At 55.3% G+C, this 14,721-nt stretch overlaps 1 protein-coding gene across 6 annotated transcripts in view; it reads right to left on the bottom strand.

The window, feature by feature from the left end:
* Positions 1-14,721, bottom strand: part of LOC105498490 (sperm antigen with calponin homology and coiled-coil domains 1 like) — a 160,733-nt gene that overhangs the window by 10,216 nt on the left and 135,796 nt on the right. For 5 of the 6 annotated variants that reach the window (XM_011770637.2, XM_011770640.3, XM_011770639.3 and 2 more), the window contains 3 exons: positions 10,322-10,438; positions 9,349-9,408; positions 4,832-7,546 (listed from right to left, as the gene is read on the bottom strand). In XM_011770637.2, the coding sequence (XP_011768939.2) occupies positions 7,457-7,546; positions 9,349-9,408; positions 10,322-10,438 (267 nt within the window). In that variant the 3' untranslated portion in view covers positions 4,832-7,456. Of the gene's footprint in view, positions 1-1,529; positions 7,547-9,348; positions 9,409-10,321; positions 10,439-14,721 lie in introns of those variants that run through there. The other variant, XR_011613941.1, reaches the window with a different exon arrangement.

The following is a 14,721-nucleotide window of genomic DNA, read 5'->3' as shown; positions in this document are numbered from 1 at the left end:
CCCAGATAGCTTGAGTTAAACTCCGAAGGGCGAGACCCACATGAGACTCTTGGGGCGCTGTCCCCAGGTCTTTCCGAAGAGACCTGGCCCTGGTGCCCCCTCTCTCTCTCATCCTGGCCTTTGCTGACTCTCTATTCAAAGGAGCTCGCCTGCCCTCCTTCTCCCATGGCCCTGGCTTTCCTTAGTGGAGGAGCTCCCCCTCCAGGTGGGGACACCGCCCTGGGGCCAGCAGCTTGGGCTTTCCTGCAGACCTTCCAGGACCCATATCCTCACTGTGAAATGAGTGTCTCGTGTCTGTCCTGCCCCCTCCTGGAGGTTAAGTCAAATCACAAGGTAGGGGTGAGGGATGTTGATGGCCATGGGGCCCTCCCCTGCCCCCATCCTTGGCTCCCCATCCTTACTTCTGGGGCTCCCCACAAGATAAAACCTCTCCTGTAGTGGGGACAAACCCCTCCCGCCCACACCTGCTGGGCCCAGATTCATTCAAGCCCTTACTCAGCAAACATGCACCGAGCGTCCTGAGTCTTCCTGAGGGGCTCCGGGGGCTCACGAGGCAGAAACCAGCTCTCAGCTGATTCTGAGGGTCTGTCTTGTCCCCCAGTGTGGACCCCAATGACTCCTCTGCCATTTCCATCCTGGGGCCCGCAACCTTCCTGTGTGGACCTTCCCATGCATGGTCTAGCCATGTGCACACCAGTCCCACAGCAGGCGGGGCGCAGCCGCAACGTCCTCACGCAGGGAGTGATGACTTTGTTCTAAAGTTGGTCCTCAGGGTCACAGTGCCAAAGCCCTTAACATTCACCTCTAGGGCTCGAGGGGCAGTTCATTCCTCAGCACTGGTGCCAGTGGAACTGTGTCCTGAGACCGGGGGTGGTCAGGCAGGGCCTGGAGTGGCTCCAGCCCCAGAGCCAGTTCCACAATCCTCAGAGCCACCCATGAGGAGCCAGCGCCAAGGAGGCTGTGAGGGGCAGGCTCAGGCCAGGCCCCCACCCTTCCCCTACTGGGCTCCTCCCTGGCCCTTCAGAGGCAGAGAGCCCCACGGTCCTGTGTCATCTGTCAGGTGCCTTGGCCCAGGTCTCCAGCAATGCCATTGCCCACGGACTGGGCACAGGCCAGGCCGCCCAGTTCAGGAATGGGGAACGGCACCTGGGAGGGCTGTCCCCATACTGCCTGCCCCACGGGCCGGCTTTTCTTCTCCAGGAAGGGGCCTGTGTTCTCGGCACCACACACCTTAAGGCCACCTCCTCAGTCTTGGCCTTGCTGCCCCCTCGCCAGCCCCATACCCACCTCAGCTGAGTGCTGTCCTCAGATATCAAGGCTGTGGGGCTGGGGAAGGTCCCTGTGCAGGTGCCTGGGCCGCCTCCCCAGGCCCAAGGGAGCAACAAGGCTAAGGGGCAGAAATCCTCCGAGTGCAACTACTGCCCTTTGGTGGGCACAGGGAGGCCCCTGGCAGTCCCCGGCTTCTGTCTCCGGGTTTTGGTTTCCCTGCCCAGCCCCAGGCAGGCTTTGAAAAGGCTGTGGGCGCCCACCCTTCCTTCCATCCAGGCTCCGGGATCCTCAGGCCAGGCGGCGGGGCCAGCTGGGCCTCCTCTGCTCCAGGATTCCGGCCCTTTGTTCCTGCCCAGGATGCACCTGGTGGCCTCTGGCCCTCATTGTTTGCTCTGAGGCCAGCTGAGCTGCATCAGGAGCAAGACACGCCAGGCGCAGGACAAGCAGCCGGTGAGCAGGGAAAGGGTCCCTGGAAACCGCCTGGGTCACCCGGGGTGCTCCTCAACTTCTCCAGTGGGGCAGGGACCTCACAGGGCTCCAGTTTATCCTAACAGAGGTCCTGCAAAGGCAGAAGAAACATACGGAGGAAGTGATCTCCGAGTCACTGGCTATCATCCTCCAACTCGCCCCTACCCACTCAAGATGTTCACCCCATTTCTGCTTCTGGGTGTCAGGACAAACAGCAACCTGCTAGCAACCCGGCCGTGGGGATGATTGGCGTAGATGGGAAAGCAGGCCCCGAGGGGAGTGGAGCCCGAGCTCCAGGGTGGGCTGTGACAGTCCTCTTCAGCCCTCATGCCGAGGCTCACCACTCATCACCCTGATGGCTCTAAGCCACCTGCCCACTCTTCCTGTGGCCCCAGCCCCGTGACCCGCCAGGCCTCTGTACCCCATGTCAGAGAGGGTGCCTGATAGGAGGGCCCAGGAGGGGGCCCCGCTTTGCAGAGATGGAAACAACCCCAGCACATCCCAAGTGTCGGTGGCTGACCTGGGGAGGACCTGTGTCCTGCCTCCTCCTCAGTGCTCATCTTGGCAGAAGTCTTGGGTGCAACCCAGTCCTGTGATGGCCTGTCCTTCCCCTCGGGCACATCTGCTTCATACCTGGTGGGTGCCTGCCCTGGCCCTTCTTTTCTGCTTGGCTTTTTTTTTTTTTTTTGAGACGGAGTCTCGCTGTCGCCCAGGCTGGAGTGCAGTGGCCGGATCTCAGCTCACTGCAAGCTCCGCCTCCCGGCTTTACGCCATTCTCCTGCCTCAGCCTCCCGAGTAGCTGGGACTACAGGCGGCCGCCACCTCGCCCGGCTAGTTTTTTGTATTCTTAGTAGAGACGGGGTTTCACCGTGTTAGCCAGGATGGTCTCGATCTCCTGACCTTGTGATCCGCCCGTCTTGGCCTCCCAAAGTGCTGGGATTACAGGCGTGAGCCACCGCGCCCGGCCTTCTGCTTGGCTCTTAAGACTGCAGACCCCCTGCCACCCCTTCCTCACACACACAGGAGGGTGGAGACAAAAGACCAGACCTTTCAGCTCCTGCTCTGGGCCTGGTGCGGTCAACTGGCAGGCTGCGCCTGGTCTCTCCAGACCCCTCCCCCTGCCTCACAGCAGGATGCCCCCGACACACTCTCAGCCTGAGGGGGCCAGTCAGGCCAGGGAGGTGGAGTCCTTTCCTGTGCCCAGCCCAGCCTCCTGTAGATGCCCAGTAAGGTCCAGACCTGTTGGGGTCAAAGCTCTTGCTGGAATCCAGAGCCCCGAATCTGAGCAACCCAGGAGTCTATCCTCACCTGATGTATGAGGAAGCGGCTCTGAGCATGTAGAGACCGGTTCTGTCTGCCCTGGTTCCTCACTTAAGGGACAACATAAAATAGAACCCAGGCTACCCCCAGGTTGCAGGAAGTGCCGGCCCCGTGGGGCTGGGGCCACAGAGCTGGCCAGGCAGGGCTGCTGGGGCAGGGCATGGCATCTGGGCCCAGGACCGCACGCCCTTCAGGGTGCTGAAGGGGTGTAAGGGATCCTTCTGCAATCTCTCCTCTCCCTGGAATCTCAAAGCTTCCCCCTTCCACCTGTTAAGCTGCCCCTCAGAGATCCTGGAACTTTCTCTGAGTCAAGGTAGAAGAGATGCCCTCCCCAGAGGTGCTGCCCTGGGGAGCAGCAGAGCCAGCTCCAAATTGAGGGGAGCAGCACTGTGGACAGGCCCCGCAAGTCAGTAACTGGGGACAGAAGGATCCCCTCAGGGCCACCCTAGTCAGCATCCAAGGCAGCTGCAACTGCAGGCGGGACGGGCGGAGGGTCTGGGAGTGACTGCCCCTCCTGGGGACGGCGGAGGAGTCTGTGTTGCCCAGGACAAGGCCCAGGTGCGCTGGCGGGGATGGCGGTCCCCTGCTGACGTGTGGAGGCCGCTGCACACAAGGCCTGCCCAGCAGGCTCCACAGATGCTTGCTGACCACTAGGGGAGAACCCCCTCCACACAGCAGAGGACACAACGCAGGGGCTGCTGAGCAGGGAGGAGCTGAATCCAAGCCCAGTCCTGCCCCAGTCCTTCCACACCCAGCTCCCAGCTCTACAGCTGTTGCCCGCTGCCCACCCCAGGGTGCCTGCGGCTGTTGGCACCCAGGGGTGCAGCTCATGAGCACTTGCAGGTCATAGCGCAACGCCCAGCTTACTCAAGGGCAAGGCAGTTGCTGGGCTCCCAACCCTGGAGAGTCCACCTGGGAAGCGCATTCACTACATGCCCTCGTATGCAGGAGGTACCACCACCATGGGCCTTTTGCACGTGACGTGGACAAGGTGATGAGTGTTCTCCAGGCCAGCTCAGTGCATTCACAATCACTGTAGTGGCTCACACCTGTAACCCCAAGGCTCTGGGAGGCAGAGGCAAGAGGATTGCTTTGAGCCCAGAAGTGCAAGACCGGCTTGGGCAACACGGCGAAAAGCCCATCTCTACACACACACACACACAACCTGCTGGAGATAGTGGCACACACCTGTGGTCCCAGCTACTCGGAAGGCTGAGGCAGGAGGATTGCTGGAGCCCTGGAGGTTAAGGCTGTGGTGAGCCGTCATTGACCCCGTCTCAAAAACAAAAACAATGCACAGAAAAAAAGGTTTATCTGGTTGCCTCTGGGTAGTATACTTTTCTTCTTATTTTATACATCCTGACAATTATTTCCAAGATGATACATGCCTCGAAACAAACAAAACCCCTCCAGTCACACTCCTCTTGTCCCTGGGGAAGGCATGTGTCCAGGATATGTAGGGGCTTCCACTCTCTTAGGGGCAGCTCTGCCACTGTCTCTGGGGTCTTGTCATCTGTCACAGAACCCCAGTGGTTACAGGGCTCACTGTCCCACAGCCCCAGGCCACACGGTGATGTGCTGTGGCCCAGGGGAGACCACCCGGGACTCCTGGTCAGGATCCTCCCACACGAGGAAGTGTGCCTTGGGGTAGGGCCACAGGCTAGCTCAGAGATGCCCTCCTCTCCACAGCCAGTCCCAGGAGGCAGCTGGGTTCTGGTTTATGTGATGCCAGAGGGACGACAGGGAGGGGAGGGCAAGCTAGAAAAGCCCAAGCTTGTTGTTTCAGCCATTTTAATACATTCAAGAATATTTACCAGAACAACATTTAAAAGTATCGTTAGTCCACAGAAGCCTGGGATTGAGAGAAATAGAAATGCGACTGGCCCTTTTGCAGTAAAGCTTGTGCTTGAAGGGAGAAGAGGCAAAGTGGCTTCCTGGAGGCTTCGTGCCAGGTGCCACAGGACTGAGAGCATCTCCAAATGTCGCTTTAAACATGTGTGAGCATCTATAGTCATTCCTAAAGCCCACAGTGTTCTAAGGATCCTATTAGATGAGGCAAAAGACAATGCTTCTGGAACCCTCTCCCCTGCAGCTCTGCATGCAAACCTTCCCCAAGGAGGGGCCCAAGGTGAGCCTCTAGATAGGCGGGGCCAGGCCCTCCCCATGCCCACCCTCTTTCCCTGTTGCTGACCCCAGGCCTGATGCTGGACCCATGAGACTCCCAGAGGGAAAACACAGTTACAGCCCATCCATCCATGGCCACCTTCCTCTAGAAGATCCTGGGGATCCCTACCCCCTCATCCCATGATGCACGAGGGCTGGGCTTGCATGGCCAGCAAAGAATAAAGTTGGGAACTGCAGACCCGGGGAAGTCCCCTCATTCTTAGGGCAAAACAGCCCCTAAGGACAAAATAAATAAACCAAACCATGACCAGTCAGCTGGATCTGGATAGGTGGACTGGCCTCTGTGAAGGCAAATGAGAGCAAAAATGGGAACTGAGGACACCTAAATGGAGAGACATATAAAAACAGTAATTCTCACACGAACATTAGTGGCTCATGCCAATAGCAGAGCTGGCCATCAACAGAGGAACAGCAACAAGAAGACAACTCAGATGGGGGGACTGGGCCAGGCATCTGCGGGGGTCTCTGCTATGCTCTGTGGCATGACTTTGCCTGCCTGGCCTCTCCTTAGCTGAAAACGGGCATTTCACCAAAGGGTATCCAGCTGGCGGCAGCAGCCTGAGCTCCCAGGCTGACGTCTGGGCAGGGCTGATGGGCAGTTCCTGGCCATCTGGTGACCAGGTGTGCTGGCAGCCACACCCACATACACAGCCCCTTTCATAATAACCACATTCTAGGCTACGCAGGCATGTTAAACTCCTGGTCTAGAACATCGTGCTTGAAGCAGACCCCTCAGCCCACAGTCGGGCTCGCTGGGCCTCCTGGGAGCCCCTCATTGCAACCAGTCTGTGGGGCAGTGACCCGCTTCCACTGGTGGCTGGTCTTCCTCATAGTGCTTTGCAGGTGCCACACACAGTTGTATTCTCAAAGCTACACGTCTTGTCTGGACATTGTTCAAACCAATAGCTGCTGCATTAGGCACACGGGAGATCCCTATTCCCAAAAAGAGCTGTTGAGTTCCAGCCTAAAAGCATCTCCAGTGACCACCTTTAAATAAGGCTTTGGTTCAAATGGCATGGACCCAGCACCTGGGGAGGGTGGGCACGGGGGGCAAGGACCCAGTAGCTGGGGAGGGCAGGCATGGTGGCGGGAGACAATTCAATCACTGAGCCCTGAACGAGGCCCCTGCCTTGGCCATGGAGGGCAGTGGCTGCCCTCACAAGAAGAGTTAAGGCACTTTCTTAAACTCTGGCCTAGGAGGATGATGTCTTAGTGACTCAGTGAGTTTAAATGACACTGCCTGGGCTCCCTAAAGTTGTTTACTTTTCTCCTATCTCCCGCTTCATTCCTTGCTCTCACCATGCTAACGTACAGATCTTGTTTAGATGTCTATGCTTATTGAAAGAATGTAACTTTGGTACTAACAGAACAGGAGCGACTTTTTCCAGTATTGCTCATAACAAAACAAAAATCTTAACTAGAAAAACTCCCTATGATGAAGAAATCTAAAGCCAGAGCTGGGACTCCAAACCCCTTCCAGGATGGAAGACAGGTCGCAGTCTCCAGGCAAGGGGACCGTGGGACTGCTTCCTGCCAAAAAGCCCAGCCGCGCGAGAGCAGCAGCAGCACCCCCAGCCCCGGCACGCCTGCACCACGCCCTCTAGATACTCTCCTGGCTCAGGCTGAAAACGCCTGGATTGCGTCGGCCGGGACAGCCCCGTCAGGTGTGGGGCAGCTGACCCGTCTGTGGTGACATGCTCCTCCGAACTAGGACAGTGAAGGGCCCAGGGCGCTGGGAATTGCCAGGCACTGACTCTCCTGCGTTCTCATCAGTGCCGGAACCCACCCCAGCCAATAGTCAGGAAGTGCCACAGCCGAGCCTTCATCAACCCCAGTGAGTTTCCCACAGAACTGAATCCCTTTTCCCAAGTTCAGCTGTGCATGAAGCCCTTTTTGTTTGGTGCCCTGGAGCACTAGTGTAGTTCAATATTCTTTTCAGAAGGAAAACTCCAGCAGCCACTGGGCTATGGGATGTGTGCTGAGCCCACATGACCTGAGTGGATGGGTCATGTGGGAGGGGCCCTGGTGGGAGCTGTGGGCCACACGGCTGAGTTCTGCCAATACGGAAGCCCCAAGCTGGAGGCTCACACGCTGCGGAGCAGCTCAGAGTTGGAGTTGCTGGAAGCTTTACAGGGGTGCGTAGCTAATGGCGTTGGTGTCGCTTGGTCACTGTGGAGGGGTATCCCCACTATTGGGGCGGCTCCTCCCAGCATGCTCAGGTTTCAAAGTACTTGTAGATCGCCGTCACGTACAGCATCACGTTCTGCCAATCGGGCCGTTCAGTCCGTACCATTTCATTAATGTCCTGACAGACAAGGAAGAGGCTTGGTTAGAACTGCAGGTCACCTCCAGGCTGTCCCAATGGGCTCTGCCACAGCAACATGGGCTTCTGGGGTTGGATGGGGCCTTGAAAGATTTTCTAGGACTAATTACATGTTTTTAAAGCTTGGTCAAGAGCACCTCCTCCCTGGGCATCAGCATTGTACCCAGGCCACCCACCCCAGCCCCAGAGCGACAGGCAAGGTGCCTCCCTGCTCACGGCTCTGCAGAACGGGGTTTCGTCCAGTCTGGGCGGGGGAACTTCCTCCCTCCTCCCCGCACCTGCCTCTTTTCTTAAACCATTCCTTGGGAGGCCCTTCTGAGAGCCCTTCTCAGCCCCAGGCACTGGCCTAGGAGAATTTTTCTGTGTCGGAGGTTCCCAGAACCAACTCTGATGGCTTTCACCATGGGCAACAGTCTGAAATCATCCAAGACTCTGCTCTGTGACTGTGCTCTGCTGAACGCCAGTGACCTGTGACCGGTGAACTGATGTTGTAGGAAAACAAACTTGGGAAACCGTGGACCCACCCCCATCCCACTCCAGTGTCTCACAGTCTTTAACACGCGACAGAAGGCCTCAAAAAGTGATACACTGCTGCTGCTGAGGGCGTGGGGAGTGTCCCGAGGGGCCGGCCTGAGCGATCCTTCCCTTCCCGTGGGTGAGGAGCACAGGACGTGAGACTGAGCATGCAGGATCAGGAGGGCGCCCTTGGTGACTTGGTGCAGAAAACGAAAACCTGTCTGGTCAATCCAAGAATCTTGACTATAGAAGCTTTTGAGGGTGGGAAAAAGGCCTGCTTTTTAATATATCGGAACTTTACACGTGTTGTAAAATATTCGGGAATGGGGAAATATTTAACTTATTTTTCCCTGTACAACAGTTGAACAGAGGCCACCCTAAAAAAAGCACATTTCCAGGGATTTAGATGTACCTGTGGCATGAACACTCTGAGTGAACATGGGTGTAAATGCTTCTTCACAGCACCTCCAGTTGCTGCAAGTTAGGGTGGGGGCACGGGGATGAGGAGGTGGCCCTGGAGGGCCCCAGATCTAGGACTGTTTGGGGCTTGGCCTGGCCTGTGGGCTCTCCGCCCTTTCTGAACATCCCCTGATGGTCTGTGTGTACCGTGCAATGCTGCAGCACTCAGTTTACTTCATACAAGTGTCTCTGGGTGTAGAAGCTTTGGCTTTGGATTCGGACGCTGTGTTTTCTCCCGGGAAGTCGGGCTCGGCAAGGTAGAAGCGTGAGAGGCCTAAACCTGAGAACACGCCGGGTTTCCACACTTCTGTCCTGTGAGCAGTGGCTCCCCACACCATCACGAGAAAGTGCAGGAGCCTCTAAAGCCACCTGCCTTGGCTGGGAGCTGCCTTGCTCTCTCCCTCTAGATGGACAAGGCAGAGGGACCTGCTGGCGTGGTGTTTTTGACAGCGAGATTTATAAACATGTGACATTTTTCTTCTGACCCAAGGGATTCCCTTATGGAAGAAGTGACTGCGAGGAGCCATCCCAGGTAAGGTTGGCTGGGCTCATGGTCTCAGGCCTCCCACCCTTTCAGGGGGATCCTCAGGGCGTTTTACGTGAGATAAAGTGCTGGGCGCCAGGATGCAAGATCCCCCATCTGCAGCCACCCTTAATGGGACCCTCCCTTGGCCCCAGAGCACCCCGTAGCTGCCTTTTATCAGGCAGCCACACCACCCCACGCCCACGAGGATTCAGCTTAAACAGGACTGAACTCTTCGTAGCCAGAAGGAGGGCCCTGCCAGTGACTTAGGGGCACAAGGGCTCACCAGTGTGGATTTGATGCCAACACTTTCAGCTGCCTGGAAAGCCAGCATGAAGTTCCTTCTCTGTAAAAGAAACCATGTCACAGGAGTGCATGAACAAGGCACGGAGAAAGTCACGTGGTCTCCACAACGGCCTGGGACAGATGCACACTTACCTCTACCTGATGCCACAACAAACCTACGCTGGGAGCCTGAGCTTCTGCGTCTGCAGCAAGTACCCTGCACTAGGCCCAGCCACCCTCCCCTCCCGACCTGCTGCAGAGTGACCCACCAACACCTGTTCTTTCCTCACTCCTGAAGAATCCCACTTCTGACGCACCAATGCTATGGCGCCTGAACAAGCGCCCCCAAAAGCTAGTTAGGAATACTCATCAAATGAGCTTCCCCCACAGGGATCTTCAAGGCTTGTCTGCAGAGCTGGGGGCTGACATGGGGGAAGCAGGGGACTGGGGCGGGAGCTGCAGGCCTGGATCCTCTCCAGTGGTCGTCTGGGCAGGGCTTCTCCCTGACCCTGTCCCCATGCCCTGGAGTGCACAGGGTTGGTGTTTCTTGCCAGTTCTAAGGCCCACAGTGCAGAATGGGCCATGGAGTGACAGCCCTCCTCAAGGTGGCAGGAGGCTGGCCTGGCCTGGTCAGCCCTGCCAAGAAGGCAGGAGCACTGCCTGACTACTCCTGCCTTGGCCCCCTCCTGGTGAAGCTCTTCATCCTAAATGTAGTCACTCAGGAACGACTGGCTGCTCCCACCAGGAATGATATCGCTTGGGGAATTCTGAACCAACCAAATACTCCACACAAGGTGGGTCAGGGACTGGTGGGCTCAGCATGAATGACCTGATCCAGAATAAGACCCAGCTGGCACGAGGCAATCGCAAGCCAGCGCTGTGGCATGTGACCTGCTGATGGCAGGCACTGCCCTTGGTTCTCAGCCCTCCAACCCTGTGAGGTGGGTGCCAGGAGCTGGCCCTCCATGGCTTACCTTATCCTGGCTGTTCAGTTCTTGATATGGAATGTGGGCAGGGAGATACGTATGCAGGAGGGCACAGAAAGCCAGCCCATCGTTCCAGCTGCTGCTAAAGTTTGTAATGTCAATATTCTGAAGGAAAGGAAGAAAAATATGTAACCAACACATGCTAGGACCCTCTTAGGAGATGCCAAGGAGGACACAGGAGGCCTCAGATCCTGCACGGCCTCCAAAATACAAAACCAAACCCAGGGCAGGGCGGGCATGTCCAAGGGCTACCTGGTACCTATGACTCCCCAACCCGTCCCACCCACCAGCTGTAGATGGCTGCCCCTGCATGGTCACGCCTGGGCCTGGTATAACACGTGGCATCTTGCTGACTTACTAGTTGTTGCATACAAAGAGAGGCCCCTAGGCTGCTGAAGCTGGCCTCTACCATGACCTGTTGGGGTGACAGTACAGACCAGAGGACATGGGTGGTAATCAATGACACTTTTTTTTTTTTTGGTTTGTTTGAGATGGAGTCTCACTCTGTTGCCAGGTTGGAGTGCAGTGGCGTGATCTCGGCTCACTACAACCTCCACCTCCCGGGTTCAAGTGATTTCTCCTGCCTCAGCCTCCCGAGTAGCTGGGACTACAGGCACGTGCCACCATACCTGGCTATTTTTTTTTGTGGTGGTTGTATTTTTAGTAGAGACAGGGTTTCACCGTGTAAGCCAGGATGGTCTCGATTTCTTGACCTCATGATCCGCCCACCTCAGCCTCCCAAAGTGCTGGGATTACAGGAGTGAGCCACCACGCCCTGCCAGTAATCAATGACCTTTAAAGCACCATGTATTAAAATACAACTCATTCTCCATTGGTTGTTGAAGCACGTAAAAGATCCTCCAAGTCAGGGTGTATCTCAAAGTGTGCCCACACATGAAGATACCTTCTGCCCTTTTCATTGCAACGACACCTGCTCTGATGGATGGTGAGAAGCCGAGAGCGACAACATGGCCCCCTGAGCATTGGTCCAGGCCACGCACCACATGTACTGGAGACTGCTGTAGTGTACCCCACCACACACTCGTGGTTAAAAAAAGTTATCTGAAAATACAGGTTCGCTTAAAGATGTCTTTGATGAGGCAATTTATTGGTCTGATTAAATGCCTTGATCCTCTGTGAGTTGGTCTTGTTAGAATCTGGTGTGGGGAGGTGGGATGCGTACAGGGCTCCTCAGCCCTGCAGGCTGTGGCTTCAACTCTGCCAGGGAGGAGCATGGGGCACGGGAGTGGGGCAGGGCTGTTCTGTTAAGAAAAGTTATGACTCAGCCTGACAACCCAGATCAGGGACTCTAAGCAAATACTTGCAGTTCATCAAAAACCTCTGCAATTTGCTGCTAGGCACGTGCCTGTGGTCCTAGCTACTCAGGAGGCTGAGGCAGGAGGATCCCTTGAGCCCAGGAGTTCAGGGCTGCAGCATGGTATGACTGTGCCTGTGAACAGTCATTACACCCCAGCCTGCCACCACAGTGAGACCCCCCATCTCCGAAAAAACACACAAACCACAAACCAAAACACCTCTGTAACTTGAAGCTGTCACCATCTGACTGCCCCCATCTTGCATTAGGAGCCAGTTAAGGCTGGCTGTGTGCTCTCCATGCCAACTCTTGGGGAACCACCTCGACTTTTTAAAATTTTTTGAGACAGGGTCTCTCTGTCACCCAAGCTGGAGTGGAGTTGGCTCACTGCGGCCTTGACGACCTCCTGGGGTTAAGCAATCCTCCTACCTCAGCCTCCTGAGTGGCTGGGACTATAGGCTGGTACGTGCTACTGCATCCAGCTAATTCTGTTTATTTTTTTGTAGAGATGGGGTTTTGCTATGTCGCCCAGGCTGGTCTGAAACTCCTGAGCTCAAGCGATCTCGCCTCAACCTCCAAAGCAGTGAGATTACATGCATGAGCCACTGTACCCAGCCTTGACTTTCTTTTAAGGGGCACCTTATTCCACATTTTAAAGTATTTGTAACTATAAAAGGAATACATAATTCAGATTTTATTTTTACTTTTCTTTTTTTTTGAGACAGAGTCTCGCTCTATCACCCAGGCTGGAGTGCAGTGGCACAATCTCGGCTCACTGCAAGCTCCGCCTCCCGGGTTCACGCTGTTCTCCTGCCTCAGCCTCCCAAGTAGCTGGGACTACAGGCGCCCAGCACCACGTCCAGCTAATTTTTTGTATTTTTTATTAGAGACGGGGTTTCACCGTGTTAGCCAGGATGGTCTCGATCTCTTCGTGATCCACCCGCCTCGGCCTCCCAAAGTGCTGGGATTACAGGCCTGAGCCACCGCGCCCGGCCTTTATTATTAGGTTTTAAAGAGATAGGATCTCACTCTGTCTCCAGGCTGGAGTGCAGTGGCATAATCATAGCTCACTGCAGCTTTGAACTCCTGGGCTCAAGCCTCCCACCTCAGCCTCCCAAAGTGCTGGGATTACAGATACAGTCCACCTTGCCTGGCCCAGAGTGTTTTATCATATAAAATATTCTGCAATTCAGCTGGTATGTAGCCTTTACCCTTATTTGCAAGAGTCCTTATGAAGATGAATCTACACATTTCAAATTTCCTAATTAATACTTTATGCAGACACCACAAGCTGAAAAAGAACACCTCCCCACCACCCTGTCCTACTTTCATTATTTTACGCCACCTTCAACTGCACCAAGAGCCAGCCTCCTAGGTGACCGAGAAAGCCCAGATTTTACTATTCAAGGCAAACCGTCCAGCTCCTGGGGAGCATTTTATCCTCCTCCCGGGAACGAGTGATTCACAGAACAACATTAACACTATGATTATCATTATATTATTAACTATATCTGTATAGAGTCTTACAAAGCTTACAAAAGCACTTTATGAATCCTGACCCCTCTTTATATACTGTTAGGACCTAACACCAAGTCAGGGACCTGTGGCTCAGAGACAGGGGCAGGTGGAGGCCACGGGAACCCAGGCTCGGAACTGCAAGGATGTGTCTGACCCAGCGAGGACCCAAGTAAAGCAGGCTGGGCAGGCCGCCCCCGCAAGGGAGACCATCAGTCCAGCCTCACAGCTCTAGGCGGGTGTCCACACAAAGCAGCAGACCACGTGGAGGAGCATGAGGCTGACTTCTCATCACCTGCATCATCAAAATGTATTTATTGTCTGGCTCCTGACTGCACGTACCCAGAACGCTCCAGTGGCTGTGCAAAGCATGAGCCTTCCAAAGGACAGCAGCACCAAGAGTTACTTTCATAGGCCATTTCCTCTCATTAACCTGACCATCTGCTGCTTCCAGCTTCTCTGATACGACCCAGAGACACTGTTATAAACTGCTGTGAGGAAAGTGACCAGATTAAGGAACAAGGAAATGCAAACCTGCCAAGAGTCGCAGGGGAAGGTGGCAGCAAGCCTGTGGTGGCTGGTGTACCAACAGTCTGATCTGGCTACCTCAGAGTGTGCCACCAGTCATTCACTGACATCAGCCCTCCCCAAATACCTGGCCCAGGTGAGAATCCTCTCTGCCTCAGTAGTAGTCCTCACACTTTCTGGCCACGAAGACGCAGTCCTGAGAGTAAGACCTGCTACATTCCCAAGAGGCCTGGCCCGCCCTCCATGTGGCTCTCTGCTCTGGCCATGATTTAACAGTTACCACCCCATAAAGGGTTCTGAAGACCTAATGAAGAAGGTGCCTTGTGGCAAACAGGGCTTGACAGTTACTGCTGACTGAAGACCCCTGAACACATGCACACGCATGCAATCTCATCTCTTTGATCTCATCGGAATCTCAGAAAGCAGCTCTTTACGGAGGAAACTAGGACCGAGGGGAGCGCTAGGCAGGCGGCAGGGAAGACAGGACAGGACAGGAACCCTTGCCCCAGGCATCCTGTGAGCAGTACTCACTTTCACTCTCACAGTCACCCAGAGCGGTCTGGAAGGAGGGTGAGGCTCTGAGAGGCCAAGACGCTCACCCAGGCCACAGAGCAGGTCTATGGGATCATTCAAAGTGAGGTGTATTATAGGAGGATGGGCCTGCTTTCCTTTAGTCGTCTAGGTAAGATTTCCTAATGCTCTGTGCACCTTTCCACAGTGAAGTCAGTCTAGAATTGGGGTATGGAGAAGAGGCAGGAATGAAGTATGCAAGACATGGAGAATGGGCTGGGACTCACTTGCTCCATAACTGGCAGGGCCCACTACAAAACGAAAATGCAAGGTCCCCTTGCTCAAAATGCAAAGGAAAAAGTCTATCAAAGGTACTAAAAAAAGAGCCAGGTTTAAGGGACTAAGCGGTTGATGAAAGAGGCATCCTGGCAGGGAGAGGGGGCCAGGAAGCTTCTCAATAACGTGTGGAGCTCTGTGCGAGGCCAATGGCAGCGCCTGGCCCTCAGAGGTCACATTCACT

The sequence above is a fragment of the Macaca nemestrina genome, chromosome 15, assembly GCF_043159975.1.
Source record: "Macaca nemestrina isolate mMacNem1 chromosome 15, mMacNem.hap1, whole genome shotgun sequence".
NCBI lineage: Eukaryota > Metazoa > Chordata > Mammalia > Primates > Cercopithecidae > Macaca > Macaca nemestrina.
Note: the sequence above shows the minus strand (reverse complement) of the source record. Positions and strands in the feature narration are given on the sequence as shown.